Source organism: Melitaea cinxia, chromosome 4, assembly GCF_905220565.1.
Source record: "Melitaea cinxia chromosome 4, ilMelCinx1.1, whole genome shotgun sequence".
In the NCBI taxonomy this organism is placed as follows: domain Eukaryota; kingdom Metazoa; phylum Arthropoda; class Insecta; order Lepidoptera; family Nymphalidae; genus Melitaea; species Melitaea cinxia.
In genome coordinates, this window is record NC_059397.1 from 5957059 (window position 1) to 5978859 (window position 21801).

Genomic DNA, 21801 nt, shown 5'->3' on the forward strand with positions numbered 1-21801 from the left:
GATAACATATTGGTATATTAAGTTATTCCAGCATATTTAAAAATAAATGGACTTTATTATTAACTTGCTAAAAATCGTCAGTAATTGTAGTTATATAGGTCTAGACATTTTTATAAAGAGTAAATGGGTATGCATCGGAAACACCATGTCTTTAGTCTGGTACAAAAAATTTTGAAAACGAGTAAATACTTTGTTACCAATACAAACATTCCGCTAACAGTAATAATTTGAAATGTATAACGTGTACGGTAACTATTTCCATAATAGTTTTCGAAACAGAATGATATACACGAGTTTGTTTATTAGTTTGTGAGAATATTAATGATGTTTAGTCTATTTTTTTAATTAATTGTGAAATTTAATAATTGTGTTAGCTGGCAAACGAAAAAAAAAATCAATTTACATCGAAAAGTATAACTGAAAAGTACTTGTCAGATGTCGACCAAATTTAAATCGGATCACATGATAAGAACCTACTTCCAATAAAAAAAAAATCATTAAAGCCGGTACAACCGTCAAAAGTTACGAAGTAACATAAATAAAAAAAAATAGTCTAATAAAATCTCTAATAAAATAAAACCTTAAATACAATAATTTAATAGCTGTTTGGTTACGGCATTAAGAATATAGCCACCCCCTCTCTTCCCGTGGGTGTTGTAAGAGGTGACTAAGGAATAACACAGTTCCACTACCTCCTTGGAACTTAAAAAGCCGACCGAGGGCGGGATAACCACCCAAATGCTGGTTTTGAAATACGGGCAGCAGCGTCTTCGGTGCGACAAAGCCAGCCCTGCGGTCACCAACCGTGGTGACTATGGGCAAAACACATGAGTTCACTCCATTTTTGGCGTGAACTTGTGGAGGTTTATTTCCAGCAGTGGACTGTATTAGGCTGAAGTGATGATGATGATGATAATAATTTAATAAAAAACCCTTAAACCCATTTTTTTCTACTATGTTTTATTTTTTTTATTTCTAAACGAGACTAAAATTGTTCTATTAACATAGAAAAAATGGCAATTCGGTTAACACGTAGTACTAGCTTTTATATATAAAAGTGATTTGACCTAACAAAATAAATGAATAGATAAAACATAAAAATTACGAGCGGAAATGAAAATTAACTTTGGTAGTCTTTTTGAATCTACGTTGTCGTCGGAACAATGAAACAATCGTCATTCAGTATGGGAAAACCAAAATTTTAAAGGATTTAAACAAAACAAAATTGTTGGTAACCACTTTATTGTGACATATACGGTAACTATTATCGTTGTGTTACAGTTAAAACTAAATCTATAAAACGGTGGTAAAAATATTTCACGAGTAGTAAACACAATAACTTGTTTATTTTTTCTATAATTATAAAATAGTATATTAATTGATATTAAATTTATAAAAATAAATTTTATTTAAGAAATATATCTCTATAACATCGTAAAGCTAATTAGTAAGTTTCTAACATATTATTAAAATTTATTCATTAATTTTTATACACCACTGACTCTTCCTCCTCTTTCTTGACAGCTTGGATTAAGACTAGGGACATGACAGCATTTATTACCTAGAAAAACAATTTATATTTATATAGTTTTATAATTGTGTTACAATCTTAAATTTTTATAAATTCTCTATAATCTATATAAGCTCTACATTTGTGCAATATATGTAGTTATATATTGACGTGAAAGCTTTGTTTATTTGATAAATAGGATTTCTAATTCTCGCAGATTGGCATATCTAATAAACCAACGAATATACGAGTAAAATTTTCAGCGTTTACTGAACTTAAATGTAATAAAGATTATGCACTCATTTAATAAGTAGCAGCAGTATGTAAAATTATTTTTTGATATTTAGAAATAGGTATTAGAATAGTTGATGTTCTAAAACCAGAAGTAATACGTAAGGTAAATTTAAAACACAAATTTCTGGAAATCTCGCTTAAAGAAATTAGACAATAATACTTACACAAATCATGCAAGAGGCAAGAACGATGCCAGCTAACCAGCCAGTTCTACCTTCCAAGTACCAAGTCAGCTCATCCACGCAACCGTGGAAATAAGCGTTGCCAGTGACCGAGTCACGGCATTCTGAAGGTAACGGCTTGTTCATGTTTATGAAATCGATTGCACCATCTGCCCCACAGCACCCAATCTGATAAAAAAAAATAAAGTTATAACGTCTTATTTTTATACCATTTTTTAAATATATAAAAAGATAAATAATTCATAATGAAAGTGATAAAATATGTTTACCGCTTGTACCGTTTCTCGGAGCGCTACGTTCCCTTCGTTCCCTTCAATAAAATATTGCGGTTGGGTTCAAAATATATGAAAGCTTAAAAAGTATTATAAACCATTTAAAAAATATCTTGTATTACTTTGAAAACATTATTGACTGCTATAAAATTTCAAGCAATGATATTTCAAAACTTAATTCATAATTATAAAATATTAGTATTAAAGTAGACTTAATCGAATCTACTTCAAAGTACTAAAAGATTAACGTAGCTGACAATCAAAATCAACTGAGAGTCAAAACGAACAGATATCACCAGATTTTTGTTCCAATATTCAATCGGACATCGAAGCGAATGCGCCGCCAGGGTCATTTGATTACTGCCAACGTCCCTAACGGCGAACCTATGCCACGTTTCCACATCGAGTGTCCATTTTCTAAATGTATTTTTGCAAGGTTTGATTTCGACTCGTTACTTCAGGCAACGTTGAGTAGATAAAGGACGTTATCGAACTCCTTTTTAACCGTGGAAAACTTAGAAATTGTTCTGTTTTATTTTTCAAGTGATTGAAAAAAATATAGTTAATTAAAAACGCTAGAATAATTAGAATTTTTAACCGAACTGTTAAGTAATTGATTAGTATTTTCAATGAAAAATAAACGTATTTTTAAAGAGATAATTTTTAGTATCGAAATATCAACAGACAATTTATATTATTGTCCATTTTAATTATTAATATAATAAAATATCTAAATTCGAAAGAATTACCTACAACATGCTATATTGATAGTATACAATTAATTTTGTTGCTCGTGCAATTATTTTTCAGATATTATTATTTTTGATAGAAATTTGTAGGATATAATTATGTTTCATATAATTTCATATAAATAATTTCCAAGTGATGTGATGAAAATGAAGTTTTCTTTCATATCATTTAAAGCTATCTCATGTAAATGAAAATAATATTTAAAAATCATGTCAAAAACTACACTATAGCAAGACGAAACTACACCCCTAGGAAATCACGCTTTGCTGTTCGGCTAAATGCAGATAGATACTCAACACGTTGCTTAATTGGGTTTAGGTGTACTTTCATATCCTACTATTTTGCAACTTTTATATGGTGATTAAAAGTGTAAGAGTTTGTACAAAATTTAAGTTGTATATTTTGTGTTATAACTGATATTAATTAATGTACTTAAATCTTGTGTTTTAGGTAACTGCCGGTTTACATTTTTTTTTCATAAAATAAAACGTATGAATGTAAATACATTCACAGATTTCAGGCGGGAATTGAACCCCCAATTCTGGAGCAAAAAGCGAATATATAGCGAGGAAACCCGAGATGTACACCACCAATAAACATTGACGGGGTTATTAACCTCCAATACTTCTCCTTGATAGACGTCGCCTTAGAAAGTGATATTTCTAGAATGTTTGGGTTGTCTGGAAGAAATGGCTAAATAGACGTAAGTCCGCCCATTGTACTTCACAGTCTGAAAATGTTTTTAAATGTTTTTATTGTTTAATATGTAGTTGTGGTGTAAAATAAAGTATAAATAAATAAATGTTAAAGTACAGTACCCGCCAGTAATCCATTTACACTTCGAGCAGTGTAGGTAATTTCTTGGCTACTTGGTATAATCGGAATTAAAATATATCGTTGTATAATTATAGAATTTGTAATAAAATATGTTTGTAATCCACGATTGTTAAGGTTCAATATCTCTTATTCACCGATCAGAAACTTTTTAAACTCAGCTTCATGGTTATGGCAAACTAAGTTATCGATAAGTGCGATGCGGTGAAGGTGGAAAAATGCTTAGATAAGCATAAACTGTGTGGAAACATCTAGATGATTTTACACCATTGTTATTTATAATGTATTATATTTTTAATTGAAAAATGATTTATTTAAAGAAGTACCTACTGCCTAGTGAATTTTTTATTGTAAGCATTTTTTGTAAGCGTCCTAAGTTGGAACTTCTTTAACCAAACATTGACGCTATTAAACTACTTGTTTTGCAAATAACCTAACCGTCAACTCTACTTTACACTTCAATGAAAATCGAGCGATGTAGGTTTCTTTATCAAATGAATTAATGTGGTAGCTGATATTACATATGAGTTAATATTAAAGTCAAAAAATTAAGGCTATACGTACTCCTTCTTGCACCATCCTCAATATCTCGCGACTGCCTTCATGTTGCGGGTTGTTCACGAGTCTAAGAATCACGTTCCTGATGAGAGGCTGGATGCTGGAGTCATACGTCGAGAAGTCCAACACGACGCATGCACCGATTAGACCAAATATAAATAATCCCACCTGTGTCCCTATGTACTATAAAAAATAATGTATAATATAATTAATAATCATACCTTTTGTTTATTTTCAATTTTTTTGTTATTAAATGTAATTTAATGTAAATGAAATTATATTAAATATTATGAAATATGGTTTTTATCATTATTTAATGACATTATTTTAGTATCGATCTACTCGTTTTTGAGACAACGGTTACATTTTCATAGTCATAATTGTATTGTCTTATTTTTGTATTGTCTAGATTTATTGTTATAGACAAGATAGTATTGGAATTATCAATAAAATTAGTATTTTATTTTATACAAAAATATTATACACGGAAAAGTAATTAATATTAATTTATTTACAAACTGCTTATTATTTGAATACACCAGTTATAAAACTGAATTATACTGTCGTTGATATTAAAAATAAATTTGATATTTACGATTTAAGATATATTTCGTGGTTGTAAGACATAATACTGTAATATTACAAGCGGCGTCAAACCACGACATGGGTAATAAAATAAAGGTAAATAATAAACAATTTGTATCTGTATACTCGAAGATTACTATAGGATATAACTTTTTATAAATCTTTTAGGCTAACCATGCGTATTGGAAGGTATGGTAATATACATCTGGTATATACATCTTAGAGTATCATTAGAAAAAGCTGGCTTTTTAAGATGTTCTCTTCACCACCGCGAGCACTAGCACTTCTTACTTTTTTCTTATTTATCACACTATTTTCGTGTTCTTTACTCTAAAATACTTTAAATTTATAACAAAAATAAAGATAAAGAAAAAAAATCTCACAATGAGTAGCAGGGAGATGTTCTCCATAAGAGCTGATCCGCAACCAAGGAACGCTATGATCATGATACCCAGCGATACGATGAGAATGATGTAGATGCCGATGAAGTACTTCTGCAGCTCCAATACCCTCATCCACTCGTTGAAACCCGGTTCGAAGCATATCCAGAGACATAGCGCGAATATTGACACTCCGAATAACTGGAAAATAAAAAATATATATTTTTTATTTTAATACATACTAAACTAAACGACAGATAGTTCTTTACAAATTTCAATGATTTTATTACATACAAAATTCCAAAGAAAGCGATCTTTCAATTTATATAGAATATTCTCTATTAATATTTCATTTCCTAAGAATTCCTGCTGTAGTACTTGTAAGCTTTAAATGGAAATATTACATTTTGAAATATATAAATATGTGTTACACTTTTCATGTGATATCGTACATCATCGTTTTTTTACTATGCTTAGATGCTATAACTTTTTGAAAAGTAATTCGTTTAACAAACAAGCAGAACGCGAGAGGCTAATAACCTAATTCTAGACTATTATTTCTCTTATGAGCTAAATTATAAGATTTGTCTTGTATTTTAAATTGGATTATGATTTTGAATAAACTTGGTAAATATTTGTTATAAAATATTAAATATTATTTAAAATGTTATTATAAAGTATACTCAATGCAGTTTTAAATAAATCTGAGGAATGATTTTATAAGTCTTGGCTGCACATTTGTACAAGTATGTTATCATGTAAGGTTATTGTGGGATAATTATTCAATTATGGTAATAAAAACCCTTCAACAGTCGCATTATAGAATTTTAATTTTGCATTAAAGTAAAAAAAAAAAAACTGTTTCGATAACAATTAAGCTTCCTTTTTCTCTTAAAATTCGTCTAATATAATAATACTGTTGGTAATTGAGAACGCAACCATTATTTTTTTGTGTGCATTATGCTGGCAACATTTTTTTTCTCTTCCCTTTTACTTGCTTCCTTTGTACCGATAAGTTGTTCAATAAAACACGTCGACAATTTTTCTGTATTCTAAACAGTTTTTTCATTTACAATCCACTAAATTATCAACATGGTAGCAGAGCGTGGTTGATAAAAGAAACAACGCAGTTAGAAATAATAAGAATCCGATCGGCGTGTGTTAAGATTGCGTAAGAGTCGACGAGCACGTGGCGCGGTCCGTCAGTCTCTAACCAGATAAGTTCAAAATTTATAAATATTACGTATAGAAATGTCAAATACAAGCCACAATCCATTCCATATCGACAGACTTGTTGGAAGGGACAATTACGCGACATGGAAATTCGCAGTTGAAGCTTATTTTAAGCTGGAAGAATTGTGGAGTTGTATTGACGGAACCAATATGGATGAACGTAAGGAAACAAAGGCACATTCAAAACTTATATTAATGCTGGATCCGATTAACTATGTACATGTACAGAGCGCGACTACATGTAAAGAAGTCTGGCAGTGTTTGCAACAAGCTTTTGATGACAGCGGGTTGTACAGGAAAGTAGCCTTGTTGAGAGACCTTATTACTACTACATTGGAAAATTCTCGAGACGTAGATGACTATGTAACAAAAATTATGTCGACAGCGCACAAGCTTAGAAATATAAATTTTAATATTGATGATGAATGGCTTGGAACGTTGATGTTAGCTGGCTTACCCGACACTTATAAGCCAATGATAATGGGTTTAGAGAGCTCAGGTATCAAAATTAATGCTGATTCAATTAAAACAAAACTTTTACAGGAAGTTCAGTGTTCAGAGAGTACAGCATTTTTTACAAGAAGACCCGTCATTCATGAAAATCACAGTACTACTAAGGTACATACTCATAAAGGGCCCCGATGCTTTAATTGCAACAAGCACGGACACTTTGCTAAGAACTGTCGTGCTCCGAAGAAGAAGAGTACAGTAAAAGGAGAAGAAAATAAAAGTTTTATTGCAGCTTTTTCAGTTTCTTCACAAACAATGAATCCGGACCTTTGGTATGTGGACTCCGGTGCGTCCATGCACATGACTAATAGATGTGACTGGATGTATGATGTAACAAGCCCACCGATACCTACCATAACAGTAGCCAGTAAGACACCGCTACCTGTGGAATATATGGGAAAGGTTAATTTATTGTTAAATGGTAATCAACAAACTAAGATTCAGGTAAGAGAAGTTCTATACATACCTAAACTTGCTGCCAACCTCTTATCCGTAAGTGCTATTGTGAAAAATGGCTGTAAAGTAAATTTTAGAGATAAAGGTTGTGATATTTATGATCAGAGTAATAAATTTTTGTGTTCAGCCACACTAGTCAACAATCTATATCAGTTAAATACTCACAGAGAAGAATTTTCAAATTTAACATACTCAAATGATTTAAATGATGTTGTTTTATGGCATAGGCGCATGGGACATCTTAACTTCTCAGATGTTAGCAAGTTACCGGAACATGCAGAGGGGATCTATCCGTTTCCTGTTAAGACAAGTAAGAGTCCGATCACATGCACCACCTGCCTCGAAGGTAAACAGAGTCGACCGCCTTTTAGTAATATTGGTTCAAGAGCATCACACCCACTGCAGCTTATCCACACTGACTTATGTGGACCAATGGAACAAGTATCACTGGGAGGTATGAAGTATTTTATCACTTTTATTGACGACTTTACTAAAATGGTTCATGTTTATTTTTTGAAAGATAAATTGAGTGTTCTTGAAGTATTTAAAAATTATAAATGCAAAGTTGAGAATGAACTTAGTAGAAGCATAAAAATTGTTCGGTCAGACAATGGTAAAGAATACTGTAATAAAGAATTTGACAATTTTTTATGTAGACATGGAATTGAGCACCAAACTAGCACGCCATATTCACCCCAGCAGAATGGGCTAGCTGAAAGGATGAATAGGACACTGGTGGAAAGAGCAAAATGTATGTTGTTTGATGCTCAATTGCCAAAGCAATTGTGGGGTGAGGCATTGGCAACAGCAGCTTATATAATTAATAGATCACCTACTAAATCTATAGATGGTAAAACTCCGATTGAGATGTGGACAGGAAAGAAACCGAACCTATCAAATATAAGAATTTTTGGCTCTGAAGTCATGGCTCAAGTTCCTAAAGAAAAACGCAAAAAATGGGACCCTAAGTCTAGAAAATTTGTGTTTGTTGGATATTGTGAATCTAGCAAAGGATATCGGTTACTTGATTTAAACACAAATAAAATTATAAAGAGTAGAGATGTAGTATTTTTAGAAAACGTTCAAAAATTTAATAATAATGTGTACTTGCCTTGTTCACCACAGAATGATCCTGAAGTAAAGACTACTGAAGAACCCTGTAAAGTAGAATTAAAAGAAAGTAACTCTGACCATTCTTCAAATGATGAGTATCACTCTGATGACAATAATGATTCATCTTTCATACCCGAGGAATCAGCTGATCTGTCGACACCAGCACGTAATATTAACTTACGTCCTCGCAGAGCTGTCCAGTATGCAGAGAGTGATGAACACGACGTGAGTTATTTTTGTCCTATTATAAATTTGAGCGATCCTCAGACTCTAGATGAGGCTCTTTCATCCTCCCATGCCGAACAATGGAAAAAAGCTATGGAAGAGGAATATGAATCCTTAATAAAGAATAAAACTTGGTCACTTGTAGATTTACCATCCGACAAAAGAGCTTTACCATGTAAATGGGTATTTAAGAGTAAAACAAACGAGAAGGGAGACATTGTTCGTTTTAAAGCAAGATTGGTGATAAAGGGTTGTGCTCAGAAAAAGGGAAATGATTACGATGAGGTCTATGCTCCAGTGGTAAGGTACACCTCTATCCGTTTCTTGTTTGCTCTAGCTGCTAAGTATAACCTAGAAATATTTCAGATGGATGCCATCGGTGCATTTCTTCAGGGTGACCTAGACACTGAGATATACATGTCACAACCAGAATGTTATAAAGTAAATTCACAAGTATGTCACCTACATAAATCAATTTATGGACTCAAACAAGCTAGTCGTCAATGGAATTTAAAATTAAACACTATTTTAGTTAAAATTGGTTTAGAAAGGTCAAGAATTGATCCATGCATTTATTTTTCATTGAATAAATCAGATATGTTTTTTATTGCAGTTTGGGTAGATGATTTACTGATTTTTACAAATAATAAGAAAACAGCAACAGATGTCAAAGAAAAATTGAAAGAGGAACTCTGTATGAAAGATCTAGGTGAGATACAACAATGTATTGGCTTAAATATAAATAGAAATCGTGAGGCAGGTGTGATCATGATAGACCAGGAGAAGTATATTAACCTAGTATTGGAACGCTTTGGCATGTCAGACTGCAAACCGGTACGCACTCCAATAGAGGTAAATACAAAATTTGATAAGAAACCTGAAAATGAGAATAATAATTTCCCATACAGAGAAGCAGTGGGCTGTCTTATATATCTGGCACAAGTCACAAGACCTGACATTACCTATGCAGTGAATAAACTGAGTCGGTACTGTAATGATCCAGGAATTCAACATTGGCTTGGAGTAAAAAGAGTCATGAGATATCTTCAAGGAACCAAGAACCTTAGGTTATGTTATGTCAAGGAGGACTCTAGAGATATAACTGGGTACTGCGATGCGGACTGGGCCAGTGACCCACATGACCGGAGATCCTGCACCGGCTATACCTTTATTTTTCAAAATGCTTGCATATCATGGAATTCCTGTAAGCAACAGACTGTGGCGCTCTCTACAACGGAGGCCGAATATATGGCGATGGCGTCGGCGACACAGGAAGCCTTGTGGCTTCAACAACTGCAGGCTGAACTCGGTCAAGGCTTGAATAGTGCATTAGTTATATATAGTGATAATCAGAGTGCAATAAGATTGGCAACTACAGACTGTTATAAACCTAGAACTAAGCATATAGATATTAGATTACATTTTATTAAAGAAAATATTGTTAATTCTAAAGTTAAATTTATATTTGTTAATGGTTGTAATATGGTAGCGGATAATTTAACAAAGGGTGTAGCATTTGAAAAACATTTGTTTTGTATAACTAAAATGGGTTTGCGTTCTGGAGGGAGTGTTGGTAATTGAGAACGCAACCATTATTTTTTTGTGTGCATTATGCTGGCAACATTTTTTTTCTCTTCCCTTTTACTTGCTTCCTTTGTACCGATAAGTTGTTCAATAAAACACGTCGACAATTTTTCTGTATTCTAAACAGTTTTTTCATTTACAATCCACTAAATTATCAACAAATACTATTATTAATATAACAATCACTATTGCGTTGTGGTGCGTGTGCAGTGTCAGCGCATATACACCGGCGGTTTGCGGGGTAAGTTCCCGCTCGGGTTGGATGTCTGAATTTATAAATATTTTTTTCCAATGTCCTATCGGTAGTATCGGTCCTGGTTGTTATCATAAATAACTTATTGAGTACCGACTCATTGTAGGAGATATATCCGCCGATCTGCAGTGGAACAGCGTTGGGGATTAAACTTTAATTTTTCTCCTACATGAAGAAAGAGGCATATTTTCAGCAGTGGCACGTTACAGGCTGAATCGATCGATTGATATTATTATTATTGAAATCGCAGATATGAAACCATTAACTGTATAATAACAACAATAAAACTATGATGACCTGAGTATAACTTTTACAATCTCATTAATTCTGTGAGTGCCATAAAGTTTTACGCCGGAAATACGTGATTCACCCATTTTTACAGTCAACAGCTTCAACAAATTCATCGAAAAGATTTTTGGATACTGGAAAAAGATAATGCAATGCGCATAATGTATTTTTAAAATTGCCGTGTGGTGTCGGCCGTGTGGAATAGCACAACACCCTTTCTTCCCGTAGGGGTCGCAAAAGGCGACCGAGGTATAAACCTGGCTCAATATCATCAGGGTCCTGGAGAAGAAAAACTTCATTTGAAACCCGGAATGGGGTCTCCGTCAAGCATTCGTGGCATAGCTCTAAAATGCGAAAGACTCCTGCAGCCGAACTAGCTCCACAGGTATCGACTCGTCCGTAGCGTAGGCAACTCTGCGTTTTCCTGAAGAGTGTCCTAGGCAACACAGTGTCTTTCTGACACTGTCTAAATCGTCAATAGTGTCAGTGTATAAATCTGCAATAGACGGATTAAGGCCAGGCCAAAAATATTATCAAAAAAGCTGAATTATTTGTCAGATGCCGTGTAATTTGATATTTGTATCAACAGATAAATAAAATAGAATCGGACGTATATAAACAAGTTTATTTCGAGATGAATGGATATCCAGAGATCACGTGATTCTGATCTAATGGCCTTGTTTTTGCCTCCCTAAATTGTTATAGATAAAAGTTAAGTCACTTTCCTCTTATATTTTGTTTGCTAACATAGACGTGTCTTCTGATTACTTTCTTGATTTATTGCTGTGTCATTCTTGAATATGTAATAAAGGCATGTCTATGAAGGATATCTTAGAAGATTAACTGTCGAGGCTATAATTCTTTCTCTTCTACTTCTCTTATTTTTATTATTTACTTTATTTTTTTATTTATATTCGCTTGATATTTTTAAGCAAAAAAGTTTTTGTAATTTGATAGACGGTTGTTTGTTAGTCTACTAATTTCAGTACGTTGTTACTTAGGTCAAGCCAAGTAACATCTTAAATAAAATACAGTTAACGTCGATGGTTTTGTGCTTAGCGGTCCCAAATTTTCAGTATCGTCTGCGTTAAATGTTACTACTGTTTATAAAGTATCCACGAACAGAGCAGGCGACACCTGTATTACTGGATACAAGTTGTGCTAAGTTGTGCTAGTTAAGTTTAAGTGAAGCGATGATGATCGCTTCACTTCACCTTAGCTTGCATTAAAATACACTTCCCAAAATAAATTGTTATTATTTCTGTATGTATAAAGAAGAATCTGGTGCATCCCATGATAGTGTCTGGTTCTTAGCAAAGTTATGAAACTCAGCAATGCGTACTTGTGTTTATAAGATTTATTCTGCATAAGTATTAAATATATAGTACATAATCTGTCCAGCAATGCTACGGGCAGCCTTATCGCTAACAGATCGATTTCTTCCACTCAACTTTTTGGCAGAGGAAGTGACTAACAATGTATAAGGGTTGCAAAGTAATAAAAAGATATATGAAATAATTTTTAGACAACATTTTCTAATATAAAACAATTCATTGATAAAAGCATCATTGCGAGGTATTATATTAAATATGAATATATGAATATATATATATACACGTACATTTACTTGAAGTTACCTGGAGTATTTTAGTTACATCAGAAATATCCCGTTCAAAATATACCTTCTGCGCTTCTGACAAATTGCCGCACCTCAACTATCGGGCAAACTTTCTTACCTTATTCAAACTTGTATAATATTTAACAGTTCTTGTCTGTTTTCTTTGTAATAGAATTTTTATTTCGTTTGTCAGACTTATTGTGTACAAACATGAAAAATTAATGCACCTGTCTTCATTTATAAGAGAGAGAATAGAAAATATTTTCTAGAAAACCGGCAAATAACTATTTGTTCGTGACTTTTGCGCTAAAATTAACGAAAATATTTATTTTCGAAGCTACATTCTGTCATTTTGAGTTGCATCACCCGTACTACACCGACTATCATAATACATTGTTGCGAAACTACAACAGCACTTTTGAGATAAGAGTCATTTAAAAATCTAATAGAAGGTTAACTAATGTTTTCAAATAATGGTAACGTACAAAAAAAAAAACAAAAAAAAAAATGAAACATTTGAAAAAAGTCTATTTGACTTAAAACCTATTTTTGTTTCTTTTCAGCATGGATATATTTCTATGTTAGACCGTCTAAGATGAGAGTAATCAAGCAAAAACTGTAAGAATCAGGTCGCTTTAGCAGTCGCTACATTATCTCACAAGCGAAAAAGAACCACATCTACGCATCATTATACTTTGTCTGCAAAAACCTTTGTCGAGACAACAACTCTGTTCGCAATCCATTAGGGCTTCGCCAAATGACGCGGAAAGTTGACTTGTACGTTTGTACAGTTTGCATCGAGAAAAATCATATAATGCTGAGGCCAGAACGCCATTAACGCTCGAATACACTCGCTGATACACGCTCTTGCGATGATAAATTGGACAATCTGTGAATGAAGCCGACTAGCTAATAAATTTGAAACAAAGAAAAATATCGATATTGTCGAATTCTAGGCGAGTTGTTTTTAATGGAGCGATTATCGTCGAGTTCGAAAACTTTATTTTATGGCAGCCGCTTTATAAAAAATTAGCTTGTTTACTAAATTTCGTTTTTAAAATATTCTTTTCTAGGAATCTATTTCTAACTCATGGTTTTCTGAGGTTTTGCATATTAAATCAATAAATTGCGTCACATATGTTTTATACTAAATTGTTTCATAAAATATTGCCACGTAGGTAAAAAATTAAAAGAAAAATATGGAATGAGAATTTATAAGATAGCTTGGGCCAAGGGTTGGCTTTCTCAATTACCTCGTAAGACATACCGCTAAGACACGGAAATTCACGATATTTATGACATAAGCGAAAAGATTAATTTAATGTGGGTTCCATTTAAAAGAGAGGTTTAATTTTCAAAAAAAAAAATATATCTTATTATCGTTAGTTTATTGGTTTTCGTTCTTCAATTATAAATTACATCTCGGACCTTTGATTACAATGAAAACGAATTATTGAAAATATTGACTTAAGTTTTTTTAAATGAATGTTTTAGTGTATCAATTCGATGTGAATATTTTGTTGTACTTTAACTTATATTGCCAACTTTGTTCCACCTTAAAAATTGAGTTTGTAAAATCAATTAACAATGTGACTCTCACACATCACAAAAAGAAACAATTATTCAGGTCCATGTCCCATGTCCATGTAAAGCTTTTATACAATATAGAAAATATGTTACTACTTTTTCTATTTTATGTCTGTTTAAAAACAGCTTTTAATGAAACCATTATTAATCAATAGTCGCATGTCTTATATCATCGAACCCCAACAATTTATATTCTTGTCCGATGCCGCGGAAAGTATGTTTTGCTCGTTGTAAGAGCCAAAGACATACTTTTTGTGATGTTAAAAATTTATAGCATCGTAAAAACGCGCACCGCGTTTGTCTGCCGCGTGAACAGCGTCTCGTATATGACATTACAATGTAGATACGTGAATATTTAAGACGTTAAATTTTATATCAGACCATAGATTACCAATTTAACGGTACTTCCAAAAAAACTTACAAAAGTCTACAAGAGAATGACTCTTTCGTTGCAGATATCCTTTTCTAACAAGAGTTAAAAGTACTATTTTGGAAGTGTCTAGCCGTTTTCGTACCTAGAGGGAAACGTCAGTCCCGTCTCCCGTTGTATCTCCTCTGAGACACCTGTGAAGCTGGAATAATAAAGACTTTTACAACGTTTCGAAATGGGACTTTTTCTCGCAATTCAACCGCAGCGTGCACTTAAGGGATTTGAATATCTTATATGGTAGATTTTATCTTTTCTACGCAACTCCCGGAACGAATCCGTCCCGAATTTTAAGTTTTAAACAAACACTTAACACCTTGAACGTTTGCTGCTGAGTTGGGTTAATCGGCTTTGTTTTAACGTAATGCGTATTTAATTCAAAATTTACGGAATTCAATTTTGCTTGTAGGTAAATAGAATACAAAATTTCGTATAAATTGAAGTCGAAGTACAGCTAATCGTGACTTCTTTACGGGTCCGCCCAGCGGCTTAGCGTTACCGTTTACCGAAAGCATTGTGGAAAAATAAATTTTGTTAATGGAATGAGACGCCAGAGTCAGCAGAAAAGCGTAGAATTGAAGACGTGGGCGCTTTGTTCCATGTTTCATCGTTTTTGAAATCATTTTTATTACCGTGCTTATGTATTTCATGCACTCGTATCTTAATTAATGCATTTTTATTTCTAGTTAGATATCCCAAACGGTTACACCTACGTTACGTTTCGATGCTTATTTGAAAGGTTGATATTTTTAAGGTACTACGGCTCAATTATTGCGTGATGCTTTCTAATCTCTACAGCCTGACTACATATTGAACAGAATTGTTCATACCATTCCCCTTTATTTCTGTGATGCGTTATATATACATATTTTGTGTAGTATTTTGTCTCTGTAAATTTGTTTGAGTGTCTGTACATATTTTATTAGTACTTTAAATTATAGTATATATAACTGAACTCAACTTGGTTTGATGATCAATGAACATAATCTACAACTTATGTTGAACCGCGTGGTAAATTAATAAATCATATAGAAAGTAACATTTTGGGTATATTTTAAAGGTTAAATTAATATTTTCTGAAGCGCATAATCAGCTAATTGAAGGCAGCGAAGCATGATCCTAAACTTTTTGCTAAAGTTGAACGAGAGAAGTGTCGTCTTTTTACAAGCATTTATTAATTTAAGTGGCTCAAAGATTCTAGGTAGGTACTTATATTGTGCGGTTTAATTTGTTTTATATTAATAAAATAGGATTAATTATGAAATTGGAATCGCAGATTGTAAGAGTGTTATATTTATACTTAAGTGTAATATTTTAAAAAGTACTTAAGATATAAATTAATTTGTGAACGAAAACAATGGAAATATTATATAAAAAACGCTTCACACTCAATATTGTCGCTAGCATTTTCGATTAATGGAAAAGTTTGACTGTAGACCACAAAAAAGTAAAATTTACATACAAAAAAAACTATCAACAATCACTAATATCAGAAAATCTAGGTCTTTTTGGTAACCAAATTACTAAGAAAACTATTTACTATTGAACAAGTTACCTTTTCATTAACATTAAACTTAGTTTGTACAGTAAACTTAAAACAAACTTAATTGAGCCCTTCTTGGAGTAATAACATCTATACATCTCTACAAATAAATAAAATGTCGGTTTGTAATATTAAAATAATCGCTTTTTACTAAATGCATATGGATGTATACACGGTACATATACCAAAATTACATTTTTTATAATTTCTCTCTTTAATTTAATTCTGTCTCTCTCTCTGTCTGTGTGTCTCTTTGTTCCGGCCAATCTCTGAAACGGCCGAACCAATTTTGACGGGACTTTCAGTGACAGATACCTAATGTAATAAGGAGTAACTTGGCTACTTTTATTCTAGAAATTTATTTATTTTGTGACTATGCGAACTGAATATTTCTTTTTAAATTCCACGCCGACGAAGTCGCGGGCACAGCTTTAATAAATCTAGGGACAGAAATGGAACCGTATATAGAGCTGACATTTTAAATGGTAGCACTGATCTGTCTTGGCGCAATTCCAAAAGTCAATTATTGAGATTGACCTCGCGGGTCGACTCGAGCAATTATTTCTCATTTGTGTAGGAACACCTTAACGATTGTTCAGGTTTGAACGACACTTGACGTTCAGCGTTTTTGGCATCGACTCGCTTGACACTTCAATTTATAGAACCATTACGACATCGTAAATGTCTTAGGTTCGTGCGGGGGATTTGATTTACAAGTAATAATCGAATTCATATTATGTTCGTAACAATAATAAGACAATATTGTTTTAGTCTGTTTAAAAAATGGATTAAGGTAAATATGTACTTAACTGACTGCGGAGGAGTCCCCAAATTAACGTTATATTACGTGTTTGTATGGATTTTTATTTGTATCCATGTTTAACTTTTTAAGTCCTCCTCCAAAGCTTTACCATCGATGGTCGTGAGTGTGATTTTCATTTTAAGTGGATATTCGATCCAAATATTTATTTCTAGTCTGAGTATTTGTCTTTGTTGGTTTTCTCGACGCAGCTTGAAGAGCATCAAAAGTCATTAACAGTTATTTTTAGATAAAAAATATACTTGATTGTAAAATTAATCCCCGGAAAAGCAGGGAAGCAGTATCAATAAACTGAATAATAGCTTCGTGATTCCTTTTACCATACAAGAAAATACTTGGTCTTAGTTTAGCAGTAACCACATTAACACGCTGTTTTTAGTTCAATTCAATGGATACATGTATATCCTGTATTTTGTTGGGTTCAGTTAAAATTACTAAACATTTTTGTCCAACAAAGAAGGTGAAAACTAAACGCCATATTGTATGATACATTTTTTCCGAAATGCATGTATCAGAATGAATGACTTCAAAAAAAAAACTTTTTTCCACTCAGAAGACATTGGTGATTAGTTACAATTATATAGATATATTATAGTAAGCTAATAAGAATATATATACATATATATATAATAAAAAGATATGGTAATGACTTACGGATATATGTTCCGTACATAAACAAGTTACATGAACTTAAGTAACTTGTAACTTACTGTCGGCTGTACCACAAGCGAGCGTAGCGTTAAAATACATAATACAAAACAAAGACCCATCAAAGCAACAAACCCATCCGTTCACTACCCTCATAGTTGATGTTTAATTTTGCTAATTAGCCATGCTTAATAACCGTTGTATCGGGCAAGTTGTGTAAGACGATTTACTGCTGACGCCGCGTGCCGCTAATGTTTGCCTTAGATAACGATAAGGACGATTACACATCGCACTGTACATTGTTCTATTTTATCTGTTTGAGACTTTTTGGTACGATATCATTATCGAATGTATATAAATATATTAAGTAAATACTAGTACTACACAAAATTAACGTACGAAATTATTAATTTTTATAGTTTCCATCCAAAACTTGTCTGGAAGAAATTGCAATATGCGATAAGGCTGCCTTTCGTACTTTTCTTGTATTTGTTATTTTTTTCTGATTATTATTAAATATAAAAATGTATAAAACTAATTATAATAGTAGTCGAAATAGTTTAGATTATTTTGTATTGGTAACGCTTAAAGGCAAATTATCATAACTTATGACGATTTTTAATTTAAAGCAAATCCGTATTTGTTACTCATTCTTCAAATACTCGTAACTTATAAACATTATCAGTTGTAGTAAAATATTATTCAATCATATTGTTTAAGTAAATTGTAATTTAAATTTTATATATAAAAAAATTCAAACCATAAATGTAAGATGTAAAGTTGGAGTTACTGAACATTTAATATTGCAATAAAAGTTAAACTGAAGAGAAAAATATATTTGCTTAAAACCGTAGGATTTATTACTGACGCCGTGTGCTACTAATACTTAAGTAAGGTATTGTATATATGGCTCTTTGTAATATAAATTACATATAGAATTAGTTAAATATTTGAAATAATTTAGTAAATGATATGTCAGATATTACAATATTATTTCATTTTATTATTAAAATAAAATATAAAAGATTTTTGCAGACTTTTAGCTAACCCAGATCCCGTTTATTATTTATTTGTTTGATCGATATTTATTGCATGTAAAATCTGCAAGTTAAAGAGACAAAAGACATGTTTTGGCTACAATTAATTTTACATTTCAGTATCATGTGTTAATATAACATACCACAGATTGAGTAAGATAAGGCCGTTGTGCTCGAGCCCTAAGGCTACCCCTCTCTACAAAATTACCGACCCGAGGCCATAATTTGTCTGTCCATCTAAAATTATGTGGAACATCTGCCTTTTTATACAACTTTCTTAGCTTAATTTTGTTTCATAATGTAACCTGGTCGTGAGATTCTTTTGAAACCATATTCCATTAATTTACTTTAGGACATATTATGATTTAATTAATGAGGTATTTTTTCTTAAAAGTTACATTTTTTGAAAATCTATCTCACTATTCATAAACGGGATATTTACCATGTTTTCTATTTTCATTTTGCGGAGCTCGATATTTCGAAATTAACTGCGAATGTCTTGTTCACGAGACGAAGTCATTGCAAGACATTGCAAAGTGTTGTGCATGAGTTTATGAGTTGGAACGACCAAAAAAAAAAACAAAAAAGCGTAGCAACGCGCGCAGGGGGCTAGTAAGTAATAAATATTGTTGAACAAAGAATTTTTGTTTAAGATAAAATATAGAATATGACGTATTTGTACGAAGCGTAAATAAACGTGTAAACAAGCAGATGTGATCAGAAATAAACAGAAGGAGCGATAGGGTTTAATGAATTAAACATATTCAATTGTGAACACTACCTATACATTATTATTTAAATTTTACTCAGACAAACAATCACGGAAACTAAAAAGAATCATATACTTTACTATACGTCTAGAAAAAAGAGAACTTCATGACTATTCGCAATGTTAAACTACAATGCTTATTTAAATGTTGATAAATAGCTTCCGCAATAAAATTTGCTGTCACCATGTCTAGAATGACAGACATTTCGATGTCGTCAGCCACCGATAAAAATCAATCTATGGTTAACATTCTTAATTAATAACGTCTATAAACAAACAAATCTTTCAAGGTCGTTGTGTTCATCTCGTAAAGAGATTTGCCGATGGTGCATGACCAGCTGTAGCCCTAGATACGTAGGGCCTAGTAGGATTGATCTAAATCTTGGTACCGTAAACAATTCTATTCTTTGAATTATGTTGTCTTTACTTGATGAACATCTGTTTCGTGACACTTTCGAACCGTTGTTTTGCTTAGTGCTAGCTTAAATATTTTCAGTAATAACGCTGCGAACGTGACGAAAATGTAAGCTGAAGTCGTGTGGCGTATAGCTATATTCTAAAATTTGAAATAAATAAAACGATAAACTTGATTGTGATTACCTTTTCGCAATAAAACAACTAAATATAATTTAAATATTATTTAGTTCACGCGCTTTTTTTTGGACTCTCTTGTAATGCCTTATTTTTCGAATACAACTTGTACAGTACTTATTCCAGCTTGTTAATCTTCTACCCAGCTCTCAAAGAGCCTTTGTTTCCAGGTCAAATCAGCGTGGCTAGCAGCAGAATACTAGTATGGGGTCAGAATAGACTGTGTATTGTCTTTATTGGTGGATTGTATGGTTCGTTCATGTTTGTCAATATTAACCACGAAGAAAAGGCTGAAGGTGAAAAGAAGATGAAAGAAAGGGTGGTATTTGTTTATAAGGCGATATTTGATAAAGATGGTTTGCCTGAAATGGAGTTGTACCTCCCCAAAAAAACATAAAATTTTGCCATACGCCGGATTTGCGAGGAATGTCACGTACACAATGCAAAACTTATAGGAGTGTCAAATTAATAAACAAATAATTGATGCTAAAACGCAACGTTGCGTATTTGTTGTGTCATTTTTAATTCATTGTATGATTCACAAACTATGACTCCGTTACTCGGAAAACAGGGCAAGTGGCTTATCAAACTGATAACGGTGTCTTTACGCCCTTTATTTAGAACGTATTATAAATAGTGAATATGGTATCAAAATATTTCAAGATTTAAAAAATTCGGCGAATAAATTTCACGTATTTTTACTTTTCCACGTGGCTGTATCAGTCGCAATAACGTATAACGTATACACATGAACAGTTTACCTGTTAAATACAATGCTTAATTTTTTTTGTAAAACCTCAGTTCCTATTTAATTGTTTTACAATTAATCATCTTAATTTGTATCACAATAATATTTGTGGTATGAAATTGGAGAAAAATATTGTTTGCCTAATACAAAACCGATTAGTCATACATACGTTGACTACGTATAACAATATAATAAACACAAACAATATCCGTTTCCGTAGTTTCACATCTTAAATTGAAACTAGTGTTGGACTGTAAATACGTACATCTAATTCAAAATAAATACACTGACAGAAATGGAGTTGGAAGGAACCACTAGTTCCAATTTCCAATACCCACCCACAGTACAACGTTGAAGCAGAACAAAGTGTACTTGATACAATAAATCTGGGACTCGAGTTTCCCGACCGCCGGTCCTTGTCCGTCGCCTCTGCCAACCCCTGCCATAGCACTTTAATATTTCACTTCACAACAAACAGTTTTGTCTGGTGAAACTTATTTAAGGCTGTCCATTCAGACGATCGGATCGTTACTGCCCGCTATCAGGAAGATAAAGCGTTTCACATAGCTAGGTTATCTATATTTGCTGAGATAAAGGTAGAAGATATGGCGTTGACTGAGCTGCCACACCTGATTATTGTTTTAGTTTTTTAATGTAATTTAAAATTTTGTTTTACTTTATTGAAAAGATGTTTAGTTTCCTAAATAAACCTAATTAGCCTTTGTTTCGTTTGTTTCGAGATAGAATACTGTTTTGGTAGCTTACGATATTCATATATCTTAATAAATCGTTTCAAAAGTAAGATAATAATTAGAAACAAAATCGTAAAGGTTGTTTGTTTCAAGTTTTTTTAACTAAGAAACATGTTTAGGAGCTATCTTTTAAAGCGTTATGAAGAGTAATTTTGTTCTCACACAAATTTCGTTGCGAATTTCATTATAGCATAATATAACATTATGCGATGTAATATGTAAACGATGTACGTA

General features: G+C 32.5%; 1 protein-coding gene across 1 annotated transcript; it reads right to left on the bottom strand.

Annotated features, from left to right (window-relative positions):
• Positions 1–1225: 1225 nt before the first annotated feature.
• Positions 1226–21261, bottom strand: LOC123670049 (tetraspanin-2A). The gene is made up of 5 exons (XM_045603559.1): positions 21154–21261; positions 5369–5566; positions 4407–4583; positions 1969–2154; positions 1226–1561 (listed from the first exon to the last, which is right to left on the bottom strand). The coding sequence occupies exons 1-5, from the start codon at positions 21259–21261 to the stop codon at positions 1481–1483; spliced, it is 750 nt and encodes a 249-aa protein (XP_045459515.1). The 3' UTR covers positions 1226–1480.
• Positions 21262–21801: the final 540 nt, after the last annotated feature.

What these genes read in the sequence shown, in the direction of transcription:
- LOC123670049 (XM_045603559.1), bottom strand. Translation starts at nt 21,261, where the DNA reads ATGGCAGGGGTTGGCAGAGGCGACGGACAAGGACCGGCGGTCGGGAAA. An exon ending in TGAGGATGGTGCAAGAAGGA is followed by an intron (nt 2,155 to 4,406) that starts GTACGTATAGCC and finishes TTTTTTTATCAG; the next exon opens with ATTGGGTGCTGTGGGGCAGA. An exon ending in TTGCCTCTTGCATGATTTGT is followed by an intron (nt 1,562 to 1,968) that starts GTAAGTATTATT and finishes TTGTTTTTCTAG; the next exon opens with GTAATAAATGCTGTCATGTC.